This window comes from Aplosporella prunicola, assembly GCF_010093885.1.
Source record: "Aplosporella prunicola CBS 121167 unplaced genomic scaffold K452scaffold_75, whole genome shotgun sequence".
NCBI lineage: Eukaryota > Fungi > Ascomycota > Dothideomycetes > Botryosphaeriales > Aplosporellaceae > Aplosporella > Aplosporella prunicola.
The window spans coordinates 22,170-39,550 of record NW_022983603.1 but is presented as its reverse complement, the minus strand read 5'-3'; the positions used below and the strand labels follow the sequence as shown (position 1 = coordinate 39,550).

Genomic DNA, 17,381 nt, shown 5'->3' with positions numbered 1-17,381 from the left:
AAAAAAAAAAAAAAAAAAAGCAAGTTGTGCATGCACGTCTCCTAGGCTATATAGCATGATTCCTATGAATACAACTAACTAGACACGCGATGAAGTCCTTACTTATAGCCGTGTACGGTGTGGTAATCTTAGCCGGAAGTCGCCCTTCGCAGTGGTTGCTCGCCATGATTGATGATCCTCTCCAGACTCTTAGGAACCACTTGGCCCGGACACACTGAAGAAATCCATACACGGCCACAATATTATGTCAGAAGCTTTCTTGTGGTATCCCGCAAATTACTTTTACTGCGGCGATATTCACAACAACAACGCCTAGCTGTGCCTTGAGAAGGCGCGCTTATAGTTTTGCGGTGATGGTGTGGAGTACTACCGGAAGGTGATGGTGTTAGATAGTATCGCGTTGGAGTGATGATAAGTGTCAGTAAAGACTGAAGTATGCGAATATGAGGTAGAAAGTTAAGATGCTATAAACTGCCTTGCTGTATCGCCAGGCAGAATAAGACAATGAAATGAGGCCAGCCAGCCAGACGGACAGTCGGCAAGTCGGGATGAGCGGCGAGAAAATCGAAGTGTTATCGCTTTTCGTCAGCTTTCGGATGGTTCTCGGAGCTATTTAGTTAAGAAATAGGCTAGCTGCATACCTAACCTTGAGCTGTTGAGTGCTCTATGACTAGAGTTATGATGTCGTATAAGAACCGGAACAATTATCGGAACGGACTTTTCTTGTGCAATCGTTTCAGCTTTTCGGGAGGTTTTGCTGTGCATGCTCTTTTTAGCTTGGGCTTTGTCGTGTTGGTATGCCAGATGATGGAGGATTGATGGGAAAGATAATGTTGAGTGACATGTGATTTTGAGGCTGTCTATGGAAAAGATAGAGCGGGCTACAGGTTTAATTAGATGACCAAGTCTATATTGCACTGCCCAAGACGACATATACTTTCTTTCAACTTGAGAGACACTCCACTGGCGATTACAGTACGTTAAAAATCACGGTGAGGTCTGAAGTTCGCATTTATCTAATTCCAGGCAATAGTTATATAGAGAATCTACTTTAGTTGCAGCGACCTACTCTTTTTCATGGAAATATTAGAACCAAGAGACATTTCTGTTTCGTTTATCATACAATTCTCGATTCCATTTCGATCAAACGCTCTCTTTTTCATGGCCAAAAAAAAAAAAAGGTCTCTAAAGAACTTGACAAAATCCACTACTTAGTATCCGGGTAGCAAAACAGTTTATTATAGAAAAATCCATGCGCAAACGATAAAAGAAGCTATAATTCTATAAACTATAGCAGTAAATTAATAGCCTTTTGTTTACTAACCAAATATGAACTCGATCACAGATAAATATGCAGTCAGCATGCATTTCCGAATCCCGTGAAGCAGGAATCAGCAGACTAGCTTACTCAACATCAGTCATCGCACAGGTGCAGATTCAGACATGCGGAGACACCGACGTCCGGACGATGGAGCTTTACACCGATGAAGAAGGAGGGGGTTATCTGAAGATCATATGCTATTTGGATGAAGAGGGTGCTGGTGTTTCGCAATGGATGATTGGGTTCAATTAAGAAGGCGGATCCATTGTATTGGGGTCTGAGGTGCGGAAGATCATTGAAATAATCGTATTGTTTGCTTCGATGAGACGTCGGCTTATAGTGTGCTTCTATATTTGATGAAGAGACACAATGTCACAAATTCTATATTTACATTATAAGGACAATCTCCACTTGCTCACCGGTAAACATAGGGATTTTGTCTGGTGTCAAGAATAAATAGAGAATATTGAGTTTTCAAGTCCACAAGCTCCGTTCATTCCCTTCCATCATGGGCACAGAACTGGACTCTATAAGAAGCTGTGCTGATTCCAAAATCTACCTTTATCGCTGGACCGTAATTGAGTTATCGGCATCGTCTGTTTGCAAGGGAATGGCACGGCTTTCTCCTATTGAAGTTCACTACGCGCACGAAAATGTTAACTTTTAGGAAGATGCAAGCAAAATTTACGAATCTTGCAGAAGACGGGAGATCCGTCCTACTTCAGTGCCGTCCCCATACTTGATCTCTTGTTGTTGTGTATTGCCAGGGGCTGAGGATGCTGAGCATCATTGAAACTGAGAAGATAGCGAGGAGGTGATGTGGATTATCAATCAATATCCTGAGGCTCGAGATAACGGGAAAGCATGCTCACCCTCTTGTCCCTGTCCTCATGCTCATATTCCTTTGTTGCTTAACTCCCGATACGGATAGGATCTTGACGAGTGTGTGCTTCCATCCTTCCAGGTCTGGTAGCGTTTTTTTCCTTCAGAGAACGCCCTGCTATTGACAGTTATAAACAAAGTAGTGGCCTCGAGGTGGAAGCCTTTACTTCATCCGAAGGACTTGCCGCTAGCTCAAACACGACGTGCTGGCATCGTAACAAGTGCTGTACACTGCGGTTCAAGGCCTTGTAATGGGCATATTCTCTTTCGACCAGCCGTCTTGACAAGGCGCATCCTCAGTAGCTGGGGTCCGACTTTGCCTCGACGACTATGTCTCGTCCTTGCATGCTATTCACTTGAAGGATCTAGCTGCTTAGCAAGCTCACCAGCAGAGAGCAGCTGATGGACTGTCAATGACGAGCCAGGCATCAGCGATGACCTGATGGGCTTATTTATAAGCTCCACCACAAGGATTTACCTATAGTTGGCAACATATAATTTCGTCACCATGCAGATCTAATTCTCAAAGCTTCAGGATTATGACCCTACCCTTGACCTGACCCGATTATCCCAGTTTGGCCGTTTCGGTTCGAGGTCATCACTTTCTGCAGGCAACCCAGTAGCTTAAGGCTTCTCGCAATGCGGGGGATCGAAGGATTTGTGGGCTGGGGATTTAGTATACCGTTCGCACCTACAGTCTCAGCACTATGTGACCTCATGGCGAGATTATTACTTTGTGGATGTATAAAGTGGGTCCGAGTACGCAGGTATCACGAGGTCCTGGTGTGGTGTTTGTATGACGAAGTCGCTTCTACTCAAAGTAGAAGCTCCACATCTGTCCAACTCCGAGTGACGCAGTGGTCTAGACCCTCCACAACCTCGAGGCTCTGCGCTACGAATTAGGCTTGAACTAGTCATAGGTCTATTCTAGTCAGAACGTTACCCCGCGTCAAGCAGGGTGACGCGATAGATGTCTCGTGATGCGCCCTCGGGGCAGCGTGAACCGAGCCTACGGTTGGAGGCGGCTTTGAGGCTTAGTTATCGTGACGGGGAACGCTAGTATTGCTAGCTTCGAGCTAATCGTTGGGGCTGCTTGAGGCTGATTGATGATTTGGCTGGAGGATGTTGTTCTCCGAGAGGTTTGCGCGGCTATTCCGAAGAAGAGCAAGTGAATTAGCAGGATTGCTCTGGCTGTTGATTAGAGTAGACCAGCGTAGAAGGAAAGTTCGATGCAGACAGGATCGTTGGCTAGTTGAGTCGCCTACTCCGAAGTCTAGACTGCCAAAAGCTTCTATCGTAGAACATGGGTCGACAGAAGGAAAAAAAAAAAAATTTGAAGGGGGGAAAGGCTAGGAGGCAAACTCGTCCACTCCGATGCCTTTTGCCATGGATGGCGTTGCGGTGAGAACAGACTTCCCTGCTATTGCAGTGTGGCGCGCCGGCGTGCTTGTCGGCTCTCGGATGCTCGGGTATGTGGTCCTCGGAGACCTCGGATGCCAGTGTATCAACAACTTTGAGCGCTAGTGCTGTGGAGATATTTGTATGTAGTAGGAAGGAGGTATAATAAATAAGAGTCACAGTTTTGATGCACGAGCATATAGGATTTTTCCGGGAACATGCCTCTAGTGGAAAGCGAGGAAGCGATTCGTCGGTTTACCATGTGATTTTTCAACATCCTCCGGGTAGGAGCTGAGAATTACCTGGATTGTCGATAAATAGCTATTGCCAGTAAACCGTGATATGGATAATTGCATGACCCTTAATCATGGCTGCCGCTCCGATTAAGTATAATTGATATAGCTTTTCGGGTGCTAAGTTATAAACCTAGAAACAAATTAGTATTGTCGAAACATCCTTCCACGGAGACATCCTTTCTATCAACTCTCTGCTAACATAATTATAATTATTATTCTTATTCCCGTGTTTAAAGAGCGCTGCTTGCTAGAAGAGGTTGCTGTTTCTGTCTCCGCTTGTAGCTTCGAAGATTTTTGAGTGGCTTGCTGCTTGTGTTGGAAAGTCAGCATAGTTACTCGAGTTGGACTCTACGAGACTATAACGTCCTGGACGCATGAGCGAGCCTGATCCATCAGCGAGCGCACCAATCAGTCTGCGTCTTCGTGCGATGGGTGATCCTCTCGCTGACATCAAAACACGTAAATCTCCGCCAAATCACTGCCTTTAGGGAGCCCATCTGATTGGTGCGCTCGCTGAGGGATCAGGCTCGCTCATGCGTCCAGGACGTTAATAGCGAGTCACGTAAACAGATCAATACCTGGAGTGCTGTGTAAAACGGTCTTTAGACAGTATTGGATCTAATGATGTAAAATGTTTTCGTCCTATTTGGAATTTGAACGAAGATCGTTGAAATAAGCTATCGTGTAGTGGACATTGTCCCTTCTAGTGTCTGTGTAGGTTGAAGACGACACGGCTGAGTCATCCAGGTTCTGCCCCTTGGAGAGTGCTCTTAATGCTAGTCTCTAATAGGTTTGGTCCTATCTTAGAGCATGGTGAACAGTCGGAAGCGTTACTATACTACGTGTAGCATGAACGGCCTGACATTTTTCAGGCAGGTAATCAACTAGTGCCCGTTCAACTGATGCGGGGACGAATCATCTTTTGGGGGCCATAAGCCATTCCAAGTTGGTTATTGCGTGCTGTATCCCTTGTCATCCCTTAGCTGACCATGGCGCGAAGAATGCCCAGTACCTCAACGACTTCGTCAATATGATGGTCGGTTCGACTTTGATTGTCGTGCAATCCGCGCGGAGTGTACGTAGTATACTCCTTACTATCTGTTGTCTTGCGCGTAGAACGCGTGTTTATGGTGCCGTTCTAGAACACGGATGATTGTGTAGACGAGCGCGAAGACGATGAGAATCCAGACTTACAGTGATCGGCCTCTTTCCTTTTCAGTGAGTCTTCCCCGCTTGTCATTTCGAGCCCCCAGTGGCTGATGGGTCTGATGCTAACTACGGAGTCCACGCACATTGATATCCGTTTGCTACGTGGTGCTCCGTAGCTTGCTAAAAATCTCAGAGCTCCGAGACAAGCGAAAGCAGGAAAATGACCGTGAATGCCGGATACACACCAATCGGTAGGAGTTCGAGAGATACTGCTGACCCCGTCATCGTCTAACTCTGGCAGTCGGATATAATAGCATGTATATTATAGCAGCGATGATGCTGCTAGCCGCTCCGATCATACGCCTTATGGTAAGGACGGCCTCGGTTAATGATGAGTGGCGGCAGTTGTTTCCCGTGGTGTTCCCTATCCCTGACTTCTCCGCATATTTCTTTGCTGATGTAACAAGCATGAATCGACATATCAGATCCTTTTGCTTTTGTTGCATAATGAGCAACGCGGTAGCGCACGGATGTACGTTTCATTGGGGGCCCGCCTCGGACGATCATTGGTTTTGTTTTGCGAGCGCTCAGACTCCAGGAGATATCTTTGCTTGAAGCTAATCGAGCTCCATCTGATAGGATTGAGCTAAATCACGGTTAATGCCGCAGAAATATTGTAGGCATGAAGCAGTTGGAGCTCGCCTGGAGGAGCAGTTGCTGGTGGCCTTTTTGGCCTGATTAGAGTCGGTCGCACCTTGAGAACAACGCATATCTACCTTCGACTGGAGTTTAAAACAAACCAAGTTTCGCAATTTCCCTCCGCATCTGGTACCGTCAAGACTTGCCATCTTGGGATGCAAGTGGGTAGAGGGGCTGACGGAACAGTCAAGGAGCCCCGGGAGCTCGAGCCGACGGTACTCAAGTACGGTAACAGATTGACAGTGCCCAGCCTCGATGTCAACCAACAGCTGGGATTGGCCAGTCTTGGCGTGATAAATGAAGTAGGTCGCGCCCGTATTTCTTGGCATAGAGCTATGGATTTAACCTTTCGGTTCTTTTAGTGCAGATGTCGGGCGCGATGCCGTTAAATGATCTGAGCGACGCCAAAGCTTTAGCCCGCAACGGACTCTTCGGCTGTCTTGCAATGCGCCGCGGTCTGCGGCCCGGCGCTCAATTGTCGGGAACTAGCTCCGTCAACCGGAGCTCGGAACACATACATACATACGAGAGGCCACCACAACGTTCGAGGCCCAGTTGAACTACGTATGGTCCGTGTGTGGTTGCATGAACAGTTAGGACGATAACCGGGGATAATCATGTTCTGACGGCATAAGGACCTCGTCCGCATTGCCGTTCGATACGAATGTATGGTGGAATTTCGCCTCCGGGTGGTTGAGGATCGGCACACTCTGAGTGCTCGGATATCTCAACGTCCGCATCGTGAAAGTGGACAAAGCTAAATCGTTCGGAACTTGGTTTAGCGATGCTCCGTCAGGTTGCCTAGCTGCTGTACGAGTCAAGTGGAAACTTCACAGGAGAGTTTGAGGGAAGAAGATAAGTGGGTTCGCAAGACTACCGGAGATTTCCAATAGTGCTAGTGCTACTTAGTGTGCTCCGTGCATGATAGATGTCGAGTGATTGATACAGAAGTTGAGAACTGAAAAATAGTGAGAAGCCAAAGTCGGAATTAAGCTTGCATTAAAAGCCAAAGGAATAGGAAGGAGCCTAAGTGGTTGAGTGAGTCTCGTATTAAGCGATGCAAACGTGAAAAGCCCAAACCATGTTCTAGTGATGTGGAGGATTGGTCCACTATTCATTCAAAGTGCCGTGCTAGGTACCTTGAGTTCGCAGGTCATTTTGACGAATCAGAAGCCAGTATACTATGTTTCCGAGGCTCTGCCATTCAGCATCTACACTGGGATCAAAGATGCTGTGGCGATGTGCAATAGCTGGGATGGAACATTTCTGTTTTGATGCATTGTTGTGAAATTTAATAAACGGTACTCAGTCTGGAGCAGGGCCTTCTGAGGTAGCTTGCACAGATTTTCGAGTTGAGACTCTGGTACGCCGAGTGATACTGTCGGGTAATGTAGTTGGTTCTTCCTCGAAATACTGAACTGATTCGTCGATAGCGGTCCGTATCTTCTGGAAGATATCGTGTAGTTTGATCTGGAAGGGAAATGGGCATGACAGGCGATGTATTGTTTGGAAGAGATTCCTCGTCTAAGTGCCAGAGTAGCTTTCTAGGAACAAGTATGGTGTTAGATTACGGAGTTTGACTAATATTGTTAATGAAGCCTTCAACTTGACGACTAGATTTGGTGGGAGCAGGTTCTAGTAGGTCTTGCAATGTACGTGGTGACCGAAGGCCGGTAAACTTGTGGATGATCAGAGTTTAGACTTATGTATAACTGCAATAAGCTCTCTTGTTCACCTAGTGGTGAAGACTGTTGCCGTATGAAAGCAAGGGTTTTGAGAACCTGGAGACTTAGTTCGAGACCTCTAGGTTGAGATATAACAAAATCAAACCTCATAAGACCTGACTCAGTGAGTTGGCGAATGGATGTCAAGATCTGTAGCCGTAGTGGTGGTTAGAGTAAGGGGAGAATTGTGAAGGGCCGTATTGTGATGATGGCTAGCATATTTCCAGTCACAGTGCGCAACCGACTGACGACTCGATTCCGAAAAACAGCCATCGTGGAAGCTTCGGGACAGGTACATATTGCTCCAGTCGTCATTAGCAGGCGAGTAACTTTTCAAAGGCCACGAAGCTGCAACGGAATAAAGCCAGCCTAGAACCGAGCAAGTGACTTTCATCTCCGAATCACTGCTGCTACTAGTTGTAAGTCAATGACGCGATACAGACCCGCATCTTGGCCGAATACTTGATGTTGATGAGCCAACGTATCCACTGGTGACAGTAGTGCGATTTTCGCAGACACAATGAATCAGTATCGGTCTCACCGGAGTACAGGCACAACGTAACTGGGATTATCGCGCATCTGCAACTCCGGAATCAGCACCTTCGAATGGATATATATACCCACATTGTTGCTACGCCAATGTGGTCGCGACTAGCTTACGATCGACCCAGACCATCGGGGATTTCCAGTCATGGTCAATGATCGCCCATTGTGATCACTTTGAGCTTCGTCACAATGCTTCTGCATCTTCTGCAAAAGGTCATCTGGCCTCGGATTTACAAGGCAACACGATGAGCGTTTGCCTTATGCAGAATCCTTGTCATGCCTTGTCTCATCTTGCTAGCTCTAGACTTGGAACCTTTCAGGGGAATCCCCAGGGAATACCCTGTCGTAGGCTCGTTGTGCGTGTAATTGTGCCCGTCAATGAACTCGTGGGCCGGCAGGGATATCGACTGGTTTTGTGGCCGTGGAAAGTAGGGTTGCGCACGTTCAGACCCCTCCTGTTCCTTTGCTTTTCCAACTTGACATAATTCATGGCCAAAGGAGCCTCGGAATGTCCGTTCAGATCCACAAACCTGGGATAAGGCCCCTGGATGATGGCAAAGATGGAGCTGGGTGAGTGGTACGAGAACGGGCCCAGGACCCAGCACGCAGTCACACCACTCGGTGCTGCAGGGTTCATGACGTTTCACCGCTCTGAGGGCACTAGCGAGCTGATTAAGTCCGTCGTCTCCGTACGGAGAAATTGGCGGGTGAAAGAGGTCCTTGGAACACTCAGATCTCAGGTTTAGCCCAGCCGTCTTCGGGGAAAGCAGTCCTTAATTTATTTCCGCAGCAGCGGGAATCCGGGAATAGAAGCACCAGGGCCCTAATGGGACATTCGAGGAGCAGGCCGAGGAGACGCGCTCCATGCAGCGACGCCAGGCCCCAGGTTTTCGATTTCTGGTGCCATGTAACTTCGAGGGATGTGCAGCTGCTCGGGCCAGGTTATGCTCTGGACGCGCGCTTTACCGGGGACACAGACAATGTTTACCAAGAACGGGTGGCGGGATCCAATCCTGCAGGAACGCACGGGAGCACAGAGGCCGCCGTCGTGGACATGGGACTAATGGCAGGCTGTCGCTGGATCGATCTGCGAAAATTGATGAACCGCAGTCGTCAGTTCGCTCGCGAGAACGTGCCGGAGTGACAGTGAGACAGGCCCTCGAGGCGCGATCTCGTGGATCACCGGCGATTGGGACCCTGACCGCGATTGCGATGGCCCCCCTATCTGGGCGATCAGCAGCCAAGGTTGCATCGCCGTTGGGACCAGAGCCAGAACCCCACCACGCAGTAGCTGAGAAGACGACATCGACAGCCAGAGCGCCCCCACCCTAATCAGCCGGCGAACACCATAGGTTCAACACAGCCGGCAGCCACTCCGTACTCTAGGGTCGCTCCTGGCAGGCGAGCTAACGGCGCCAGGTCATGCCTCAACAAGCCAAGCGGGCGATCACTGCGCCGGCGAGATGAACAGTGTGGAGAAGACGAACCGATACCGAAGCCTTCGCCGTTCTCCTCGGTGCTCTGCTCGGTCAGCTGGGGAGATTGGAGCGGAAAAAGCAAAAGAAGGGGCGCCTCAGGCTCGTGGCCCTGACGCTGTGTCGCGTTGCAGCAGCGCCAACGGGCGGTCCAACCAGGACGAGCTGCGCCGCAGGCCGGGCCCATCTTTTTTTTCTTCGCTGCGCTGAGAAGGTGGCGATCCGGCCATCGCCGCGGAATGGGGGAGGGCAGTGAGAGAGGCCTGCCACAGGCGTCGGAGGTGCAGCCGCAACAATACGCCTGTGGGACCGGCGAAAGGGATGTTCCGTGACGAGCTCCATCAAGTCAGGAAGTCCAACCCTGGACGACGCCGCATCGACTAACCATTCCGCACATCAGCGGCCGCCACCGAGAGACCAGGATATGTCACAGCGCCTGCCCCTGCCAATTGCCAGTCATGATCAGCCAAAGCTCTTCCCCTCCGGTCCAATCGAGTTCCGGACAGCCTCTCCTAGCCAGAGACTGGAGCAGTCGCCACACCATCAAAGATTGCTTGCGACTTTAAGCTTACCTGCGCACTGCTCGACGATGAAGTGGAAATTGCTGGCTGGCATGACCCAGCTGACGTACGCATTACCAATGGCTGTCTCTCTGCTCGCACACAATAATAGCACATCATGCGAAAAGCCCCCAGCATAACGTCCCCATCTATTGGTCAAAGCACCTGTATTTCCTAGCCTCTTGCGCCTGGACTTCCGCCCCCGCTCGCTGCCCTTTGGCGGCTTTTCAACTGAACTAGCTCCAACGCCGTGGATGGCTTCCGGGCACCTTGTCCCTGATAACGTCCCCTTATGACCTGAGCTCCAGGCTTTCTTCCCTTTCGACACACGTCTCAAAATTTCCCGGACAAAGCATTCTCCCAGGAACCCTCCTCTCCGCATCCAAGCTCTAGACATAGCTGGTGTGGCAATTAACCCGTTCAGTCTATGGCGGTTCTGCTGTTGGAGCACTCGGAAGCGCGTCGCCAGGATAAAGCTGGAATGTACGGCGATCTGGGATCGCAGCACGGCATGTCATATATCCCTTCCGTCCCGGTTTCAGGTATCGGGGTCGCACAGCCGTTTGCCCAACCGCTTTTCGACAGCGTCGACGGATCTGACCACACTCGCGGCGCTCGAGCTTACCCCATCACTGCCTCAGACGACCAGACAGCAAAGAAACGAAGGCCCTCCAAAGGAAAACCGCCGCTTGTAATCAAGCGGTCCTCTTCGACTCCTCATATGCGCGCTCTGGGCTTTGCGGATTCTGGTCAAATCTCGCCCAATTCGGAAAAGCGACGCAACAAGTTAGGATACCATCGAACCTCGGTCGCTTGCGGTACGTGCAACCCACCTAGCGTCTATACTGACACCATCCGATTGCTGACTCGCCGCAGGTCATTGCCGACGAAGGAAGATAAGATGTTTAATAGCGCCCGAAGACGCCCAAGGGCGCTGTTCCAACTGCATTAGGCTGAAGAAGGAATGCAACTTCTATCCGGTCGAGCAGCAACCATCCGGGGACTCGCGGTCACAAAACGCAAAACGGGGCAGCGTCTCTGCTGTTACCTCGACGTCTAACTCGTCTTCTCCTCGCGCGTCGACTGCCTCTGGCCATGAACAAGTCGAAGAGTATAGCTCGTACCAGCAACTACCAAGCGGCGACCAACCTCCCAGCTACGGCGTCTCGACCGAATTCGACAGCCATGTTGACATGAAATCACAAAATGGTGGTAGGTGGCAAGACCGCGTTGCACAGAATTGCAAGCGCTAGGCTAACAACTGAAGAAGTCATCCCACAAACAAGCTCTTTCAACTACTCTCCCTCGTTTGATGTCGGAGCGTGGTCTTCCGACTATGCAGCGCGGACTTCATCGGATGCCAACTCGGACGGCTCATCAATCGCGTACTGGTCAGCTCCTGGTACTTCCATGTCCTCGGCGTTTTTCGACGACGCACCCAACCCGATGCAACAGACCCACGGTCTTCCGCCAAATCTAGGAAACCCACAACAACTACAGGATGAAAACATATGGCCTGGGGTAGCAAGATCAATGTCCTTCAGTGGCCCTGACGGCATGCACCCAGACTATCGCTTCCAACACGCCAACACCATGCCTATACAGCAGGGTGGGCTACGCTCAAGCATGGACGTTTCGTCAGCACCGATGAATCCAAACATTCGGCCCGCGTCGACATTTCCGTTCAGCGCTCCCCAGGGATGGCAACCTTACATGACATCGGCTCCAATAAGCACGCCTCCTGGACCCGCACAACCATTTGCCGCAAACTGGTTTCCCGGGCAAGTGTCATTAGGAGCAGTCGAAGAAGAGAATAACGCGGGAAACCCGTATCAGCGCTATTGAGGCCAATTCGCAACAGTGTGTTTTCACGTATGACGCCCAAAAGGGATAACGACAAACACGGCTGCAAAAAAATCAGTCCAAGTATTACAGCATCATCAGAGACAAAGTGTTTCGTTTAGGGACATAGCCGCATTTTGAGGGCGTCCATGATTGAACGGCCTCTTCTATGCGCATTCAAGGAGTTTTGTGGTCATTGGCTTAAATTCAACCTCCGGGGAAGCCGGACGATGCGTTTGCGCGTATTCAACATTCCTCCGCGTATTTGCGAGAGACGCCAGAGGAATTCCTTGTACAGTATTCAATTTGCATATCAATAAGGGTGAGCTTTCAGTGTTATCTTTCAGTGTTATCTTGCTTGTTTAAATATTATTACTACTTTCCGTCCTTCATCTAGTGAGGCCTTTCCGGGCTTGGCATTTCTTCAGGGTTGACTATAAATACGCAGACATCCCAAGCCGATACTCCATATCATCGAACGAATACCTTTTATCAATGGTGGCAGTACACTTTCAGCACTGTTCTTCCAGGCGGGAGTGGAGATTGACTTCCGATTCCGAGCACACATTCGAATTTTGCAGCCTTTATTTCCGAACCGTGCGACTTACCACCGCATATGCCTCACCATGGTGTATCCTCGCACCCTCTCCCTTGTTCGATCAAATAATTATAGCAGCTATAGCAGGGGAATCCCGGTTCTTCACAAATGACAACTGCGTAAACCCTTAACTAGGTTCATCCCAATCTCAGGAGCCACAACAACATCATTCCACTCCTCACTTCATACATCTGGCACCGCGTCAGCAGCAACGCATCTTCCATCACGGCGCGGAACAAACGTTCTCCATGTCATCAGCATCCACGGAGATTACAACTGCTCAGGCCCACTACTCTCCAGACTTGGACGTCTCAATAAAGTTACATCGAGCACGCAGACCCCCGAAGCCCTCGCTTCGCCTGCCCCGGTCCGGATCGGCAGCCGGGAGCGCCCAGCGATGCGGGTCCGTTCGATTTCCGAGGTTTGCTCGCACCCAGAGCGTTACGGCCGTAGTCCGCTGCCGTTGCCGTTGCCGCGGCGGATCATCGGTTGCTGGAGACGGCAGCGGCACTCGTGTGCGATGGGCGCACTGTTGTTACTGCACAACACGATGGTGAGCGAGGCGTGCGAGGGGGCCTACCACAGCGCGCGGTAGAGGGGGTTGTTGGACCCCTGCCGGTACGCTCAGCGCCACAACGGCACCGCTCGCACCCGTGTCCGGAGTGTGCGGGTGCGCCGGCTCCGAATTGCTGCAGTTGCTCATGTCTAGATGGTCAGGGACTGCCTAATTGGGTAGGGGATGGGTAGGGATGGTGGTTCAGGAGGAGAAAGGGGCGCATTTTTAGGAGGCCTGAAGTGCCTGATGCGGTGAATCCATGTTCCCTTCCGTCCGATCCTTGAGAGAGCCCGGATGCAGCGGCGATCGTGTGGCGGAAAAGCTCAGAAATTTGGCTAGTGAGAAGGGGATATGGAGCTAGGAGCATAGTCGCCAGACGAGCGTTAGACTAACGACGTGCACCAAAGATCGGAATGCAGCAGGAATGAAGCATGTCAATAATGGTTGGAAACGGGAAGCGCAGTGATATTGAATGGTCTATGATTTCCAGATATTGGTGGGTGAGGGTTAGTAGGGCGGACTGATGCTCCGACAGCCGAGGGCGAACATCAGCTTTGTCTACGCGTCGCTCCGTCACACTTTGCCCGGACCACCGACCGTTGACAGACAGTTTCTAGAACCGCGTTAAGGACAGAAGCCAACCTCAGCCTTCACGGCGCCTTCAGGCTGGCCTAGACCTGAGCACGCTCTACAGTCAGCTCACTTTAACATCAGCACGCTCCCTGGAACCTCTGCCTTCATTAGCGGCAATAACAAGGGCGAGAGACGTCTTCGTTTGAAGCAAAACCTATGCGCAATCCCGTTCATAGCGACGACTGCCTGACAGTCACCCTCCAGCAATGACAGCGCGCCGTCCGACCACCTACTTCCCAAGGTCGGATGGCATCTATAAGCGGCGCGAGCACCATAACCTACCCGCGCGCCCTAGCAATGTCGAACCCATCTTCGACCGAGAGCATGCCAACCAGCCCCTCGCACCCTACGACGACGACGCCGCCAATTCCGTCTACCTCGAGGGCCCGTCAACGCCCGTCTCTTCTCCGCTGCCGCCCAAGCCGCCCAAATTTGCGAACCGATACCTCTTCCCCGTTCTGGCCCGGAACGAGCGGTTGCGCCTGACAATGCTGTGGTACTACACGAGAGGCATAACTCAGGACACGGAGCTGCTTCAGAAGCTACAAGGCATAGTAAACCTGGTGCGAGGTTACATTGGGTGGGAGTTTGTCATCATGGGTATCTTGGACAATGATGTTTACATGCGCCTGGTAACGGATGGCCTGCCGCTGGCAGTCTTGCCAAGGAGAGAGAGCACATGCTCTCACACCATCAACCAAGAGTCCGGTGTAAGTGGTGCCGTCTACAGGTAGAGCCGAGGGCTCTCTACTCACAACTACTAGGTTTTAGTTTTGCCCAGCATGAGCGAGGATTGGCGCTTTCGCCATTCTCCGCACGTGGTAGAGGGTGGCCTGCAAAGTTACGCTGGTGCCGCGCTCCGGTACGAGACGGAGGATGGCCAAAAAATCTCCCTTGGCTCCTTGTGCGTTGCTGCTAATGCGCCGATCGAACTGCCGCCAGAAAAACAATCTGCTCTTGCTCGATTCGCCGACATCCTTACCGCCGAGATCGTCAACCAATGCCGAATGAGCCGCCAACGCCAACGTCAAATTATGGGCGATCTGCTCTCGAAAGCAAAGGCCCAAGCGACTTCTGCAAACGTCGAAAAGTTGGTTAAAATGGTAGTCTCGAAAATCTATCCGGAGGCGCAGATTTCTTTCCAAGACGTAGACGCCGGTACTCTTCACGTGGAGAACCGTCTCCCCGTGGCGCTCTCGCAAGTGGAAGATGGGCTTTGGGAAGACTCCGAATACCTGGAGCTTTTGATTCTTACGCACAACCACCAGAAGCTTACGTCCAGACAATCTGTTCGCGCTGTTTTTGGAAAATGCAGCAGGGCACCATATAACCGATACCTAGTGGTTGCATCTCGGGATGTGCAGTTTGTATTTGACGATGTAGATGCCTGGTTTGTGGAGAGTTGCGCTCAAATCTACTGCAACATCTACCAAGAATATTTGTTGGCTGAGGCACTCAAGGCAAAGGAGACCTTTCTCAGAGGAATTACCCACCAACTCCGGACGCCTATCCACGGTATTCTTGGATCCGTTGAGTTACTTGGCGAAGAACTTGGTTCCCTTAACCATTCTGCTGCCGTCGGATCGGACGAGAGGGAGCAGTCGATGCGAACCGCACAATTGTATCTTCAGGCGATACAAAACTCCGGCCGCGAACTAATGTCGACGGTCAACAACATGCTTATGCTTAACCAATGGGCTGAATCGAGTCGTTCTGTGAGGACGGCGACGCTTTATGAACTGACGCGCCTCGAATCGGACATACTCAGAGATATTTCGCAAATGCTACCGGAAGACGAAATAGTTAATACCTCGGTGCTGTTCGACAACAGACTGAGTGTTGAATGCAGTATCATTACGACCGACATTGCACTCCTTAAAGAGTGCCTCCAATCTTTAATTTTAAACGCCATCCAGTCAACCTCACACGGTAGCGTCCTCGTCGAGACTTCGGCAAGCGATAACTACTCGGTCTTACAGTTTGATGTCAAGGACACGGGCACTGGTATCAGCAAAGAAGACCAACACCGTATTTTCGACGCGTACGAAAAGGGCGACTCACACTCTCGGGGAGTGGGTCTCGGCTTGACGATCGCATCGAAGATAGCAACGGCCTTGGACGGCACCGTTTTCCTAGTCTCCTCGGAGCTCGGCAAGGGCTCGCACTTCCGTGCGGAATTTCATAACCCTGGCTTTGCGTGCCCAAGCAAGCCCCTGCCACATTTGGACTCAACGGCGTTGCACGGGATTCCTAGGCATTTCCACGAGATTCCTACGGGCCGAGACGCCGCGCCACTGGTCCGGCACTTCATGAGCTTCCTCCAGCATCGCGGTTACGAGCACTCTTCCAAGTCGTATGACTCCCTGAACATCATCAGTTTTACCGAAGACGAAAGCGAATTCCAGCGTTCTCTCGCCCTAGTGGACCCGAGCGCAGTCGCCATCTGCCTAGTACCAGGCAGGAAAACCATGGCTCATTTGCGCGTACCGGACGGATACAACAAACTGCTTTTCTTCAACGGCCCTTTTAATTCCGACCATCTTAACTCGATCCTCAAACAAGTCGACGAGATGTGTCCGACGCTACTTTCGCTCCCCCCTATCAACCAGCCCCGCAAGTGCGTGCCCCCACCACCCGTCGAGGAGATTTGTGACCTCTTCACCAAGACGGCGCGTATCCACGAGGCACCCAGCGCGCTTATCGTCGACGACAACATCATCAACATGCGCATTATGCGCATGTACTGTGAGAAGCGTAAGATTCCGTACGCCATGGCGGCGGATGGCAATGAGGCCATTGCGCAGTTCAAGGCCTGTGCTGCCAAGGCGCAGCCCATCAACCTCATCCTCATGGACCTGCAAATGCCGAACTGCGATGGCGTCGAGGCCACTGCCACGATTCGCAGCCTCGAGGTGGAGCTCGCCCCGCATAGGCACAAGGCAGTTGTCTTCATCAGTATGTATTTCCTTTCCCTACTGACATCTGCAATAGTGAGCTAATCCGCGCTTTGCGCGCCTACAGTCACCGGCCAGGATTCTCCTGAAGACAAAGCCAGCTCATTCGCAGCCGGAGCGAACGAGTTCTTCGTTAAGCCACTAAGCATCAAAGCCCTCGACAACGGCATCAGTCTTTACTTTGACCAGAGCAATACCAAGGCTGGCGCCAAGGCTAACGGTTGAGCCGGACGCCCGGCCTGATATCATCAGGCTGGTGATTGATGAGCGACTACCGGCTGTTGAATGCTGGTTACTGCCACGGACTGCTGCCTACGGGACCTGTGTTCCGTTACCCGTACGAGACATGCGGGGCGCAGGGGTCACGGTTTTACTCGGCCCCCAATATGTGTCATTGTGGATGTGTTATCGTTCGGGATGTCGTTCCGCATTGGGATGCGGCCCCATTACGCGGAGGTTACGTGTGTGTGCGTGTGCGTGTGCGTGAGCATGAGCGTAGGCACGAGCAAGGTCAGCGAAATCATGATCGACCGCATCTGCCATGTCGGATGGTGCCCATGGTACTGAGCGTGCCGTCCTGCCGTTTCTGGATCTGGCCTTGGGAACACACGACGAAAGGCAAACAGGGACACATGACGGAGGAAATAAGAGAAGACGATGAATAGGAAGAAGAGAAGAGGAAGAGGAAGAGAAGGAGAAGAACGAAGAAAACGGGCTACTACGACAAGCCAAGGTGGTAAAAAGTAAA

The 17,381-nt window shown here is 51.1% G+C and overlaps 4 protein-coding genes across 4 annotated transcripts; all 4 read left to right on the top strand.

The window, feature by feature from the left end:
• The first annotated feature begins 3,223 nt into the window (after positions 1-3,223).
• On the top strand, positions 3,224-3,632 carry K452DRAFT_158663 (uncharacterized protein). Its single transcript, XM_033535629.1, has one exon. It carries the CDS (start codon positions 3,326-3,328, stop codon positions 3,554-3,556), a length of 231 nt encoding a protein of 76 aa, XP_033391571.1. The 5' UTR covers positions 3,224-3,325; the 3' UTR covers positions 3,557-3,632.
• A 5,057-nt stretch (positions 3,633-8,689) lies between these two features.
• Positions 8,690-9,445, top strand: K452DRAFT_158650 (uncharacterized protein). Its single transcript, XM_033535628.1, has one exon. It carries the CDS (start codon positions 8,880-8,882, stop codon positions 9,345-9,347), a length of 468 nt encoding a protein of 155 aa, XP_033391570.1. The 5' UTR covers positions 8,690-8,879; the 3' UTR covers positions 9,348-9,445.
• Positions 9,446-10,477: 1,032 nt separating this feature from the next.
• K452DRAFT_303247 (uncharacterized protein) lies at positions 10,478-11,895 on the top strand (the record flags this gene model as incomplete). Its single annotated transcript, XM_033542704.1, has 3 exons — positions 10,478-10,868; positions 10,927-11,262; positions 11,321-11,895. 3 exons carry the CDS (start codon positions 10,478-10,480, stop codon positions 11,893-11,895), a joined length of 1,302 nt encoding a protein of 433 aa, XP_033391569.1.
• A 1,990-nt stretch (positions 11,896-13,885) lies between these two features.
• Positions 13,886-16,858, top strand: K452DRAFT_303246 (uncharacterized protein; the record flags this gene model as incomplete). The annotated part of the gene is made up of 3 exons (XM_033542703.1): positions 13,886-14,389; positions 14,444-16,634; positions 16,701-16,858. The coding sequence occupies 3 exons, from the start codon at positions 13,886-13,888 to the stop codon at positions 16,856-16,858; spliced, it is 2,853 nt and encodes a 950-aa protein (XP_033391568.1).
• Positions 16,859-17,381: the final 523 nt, after the last annotated feature.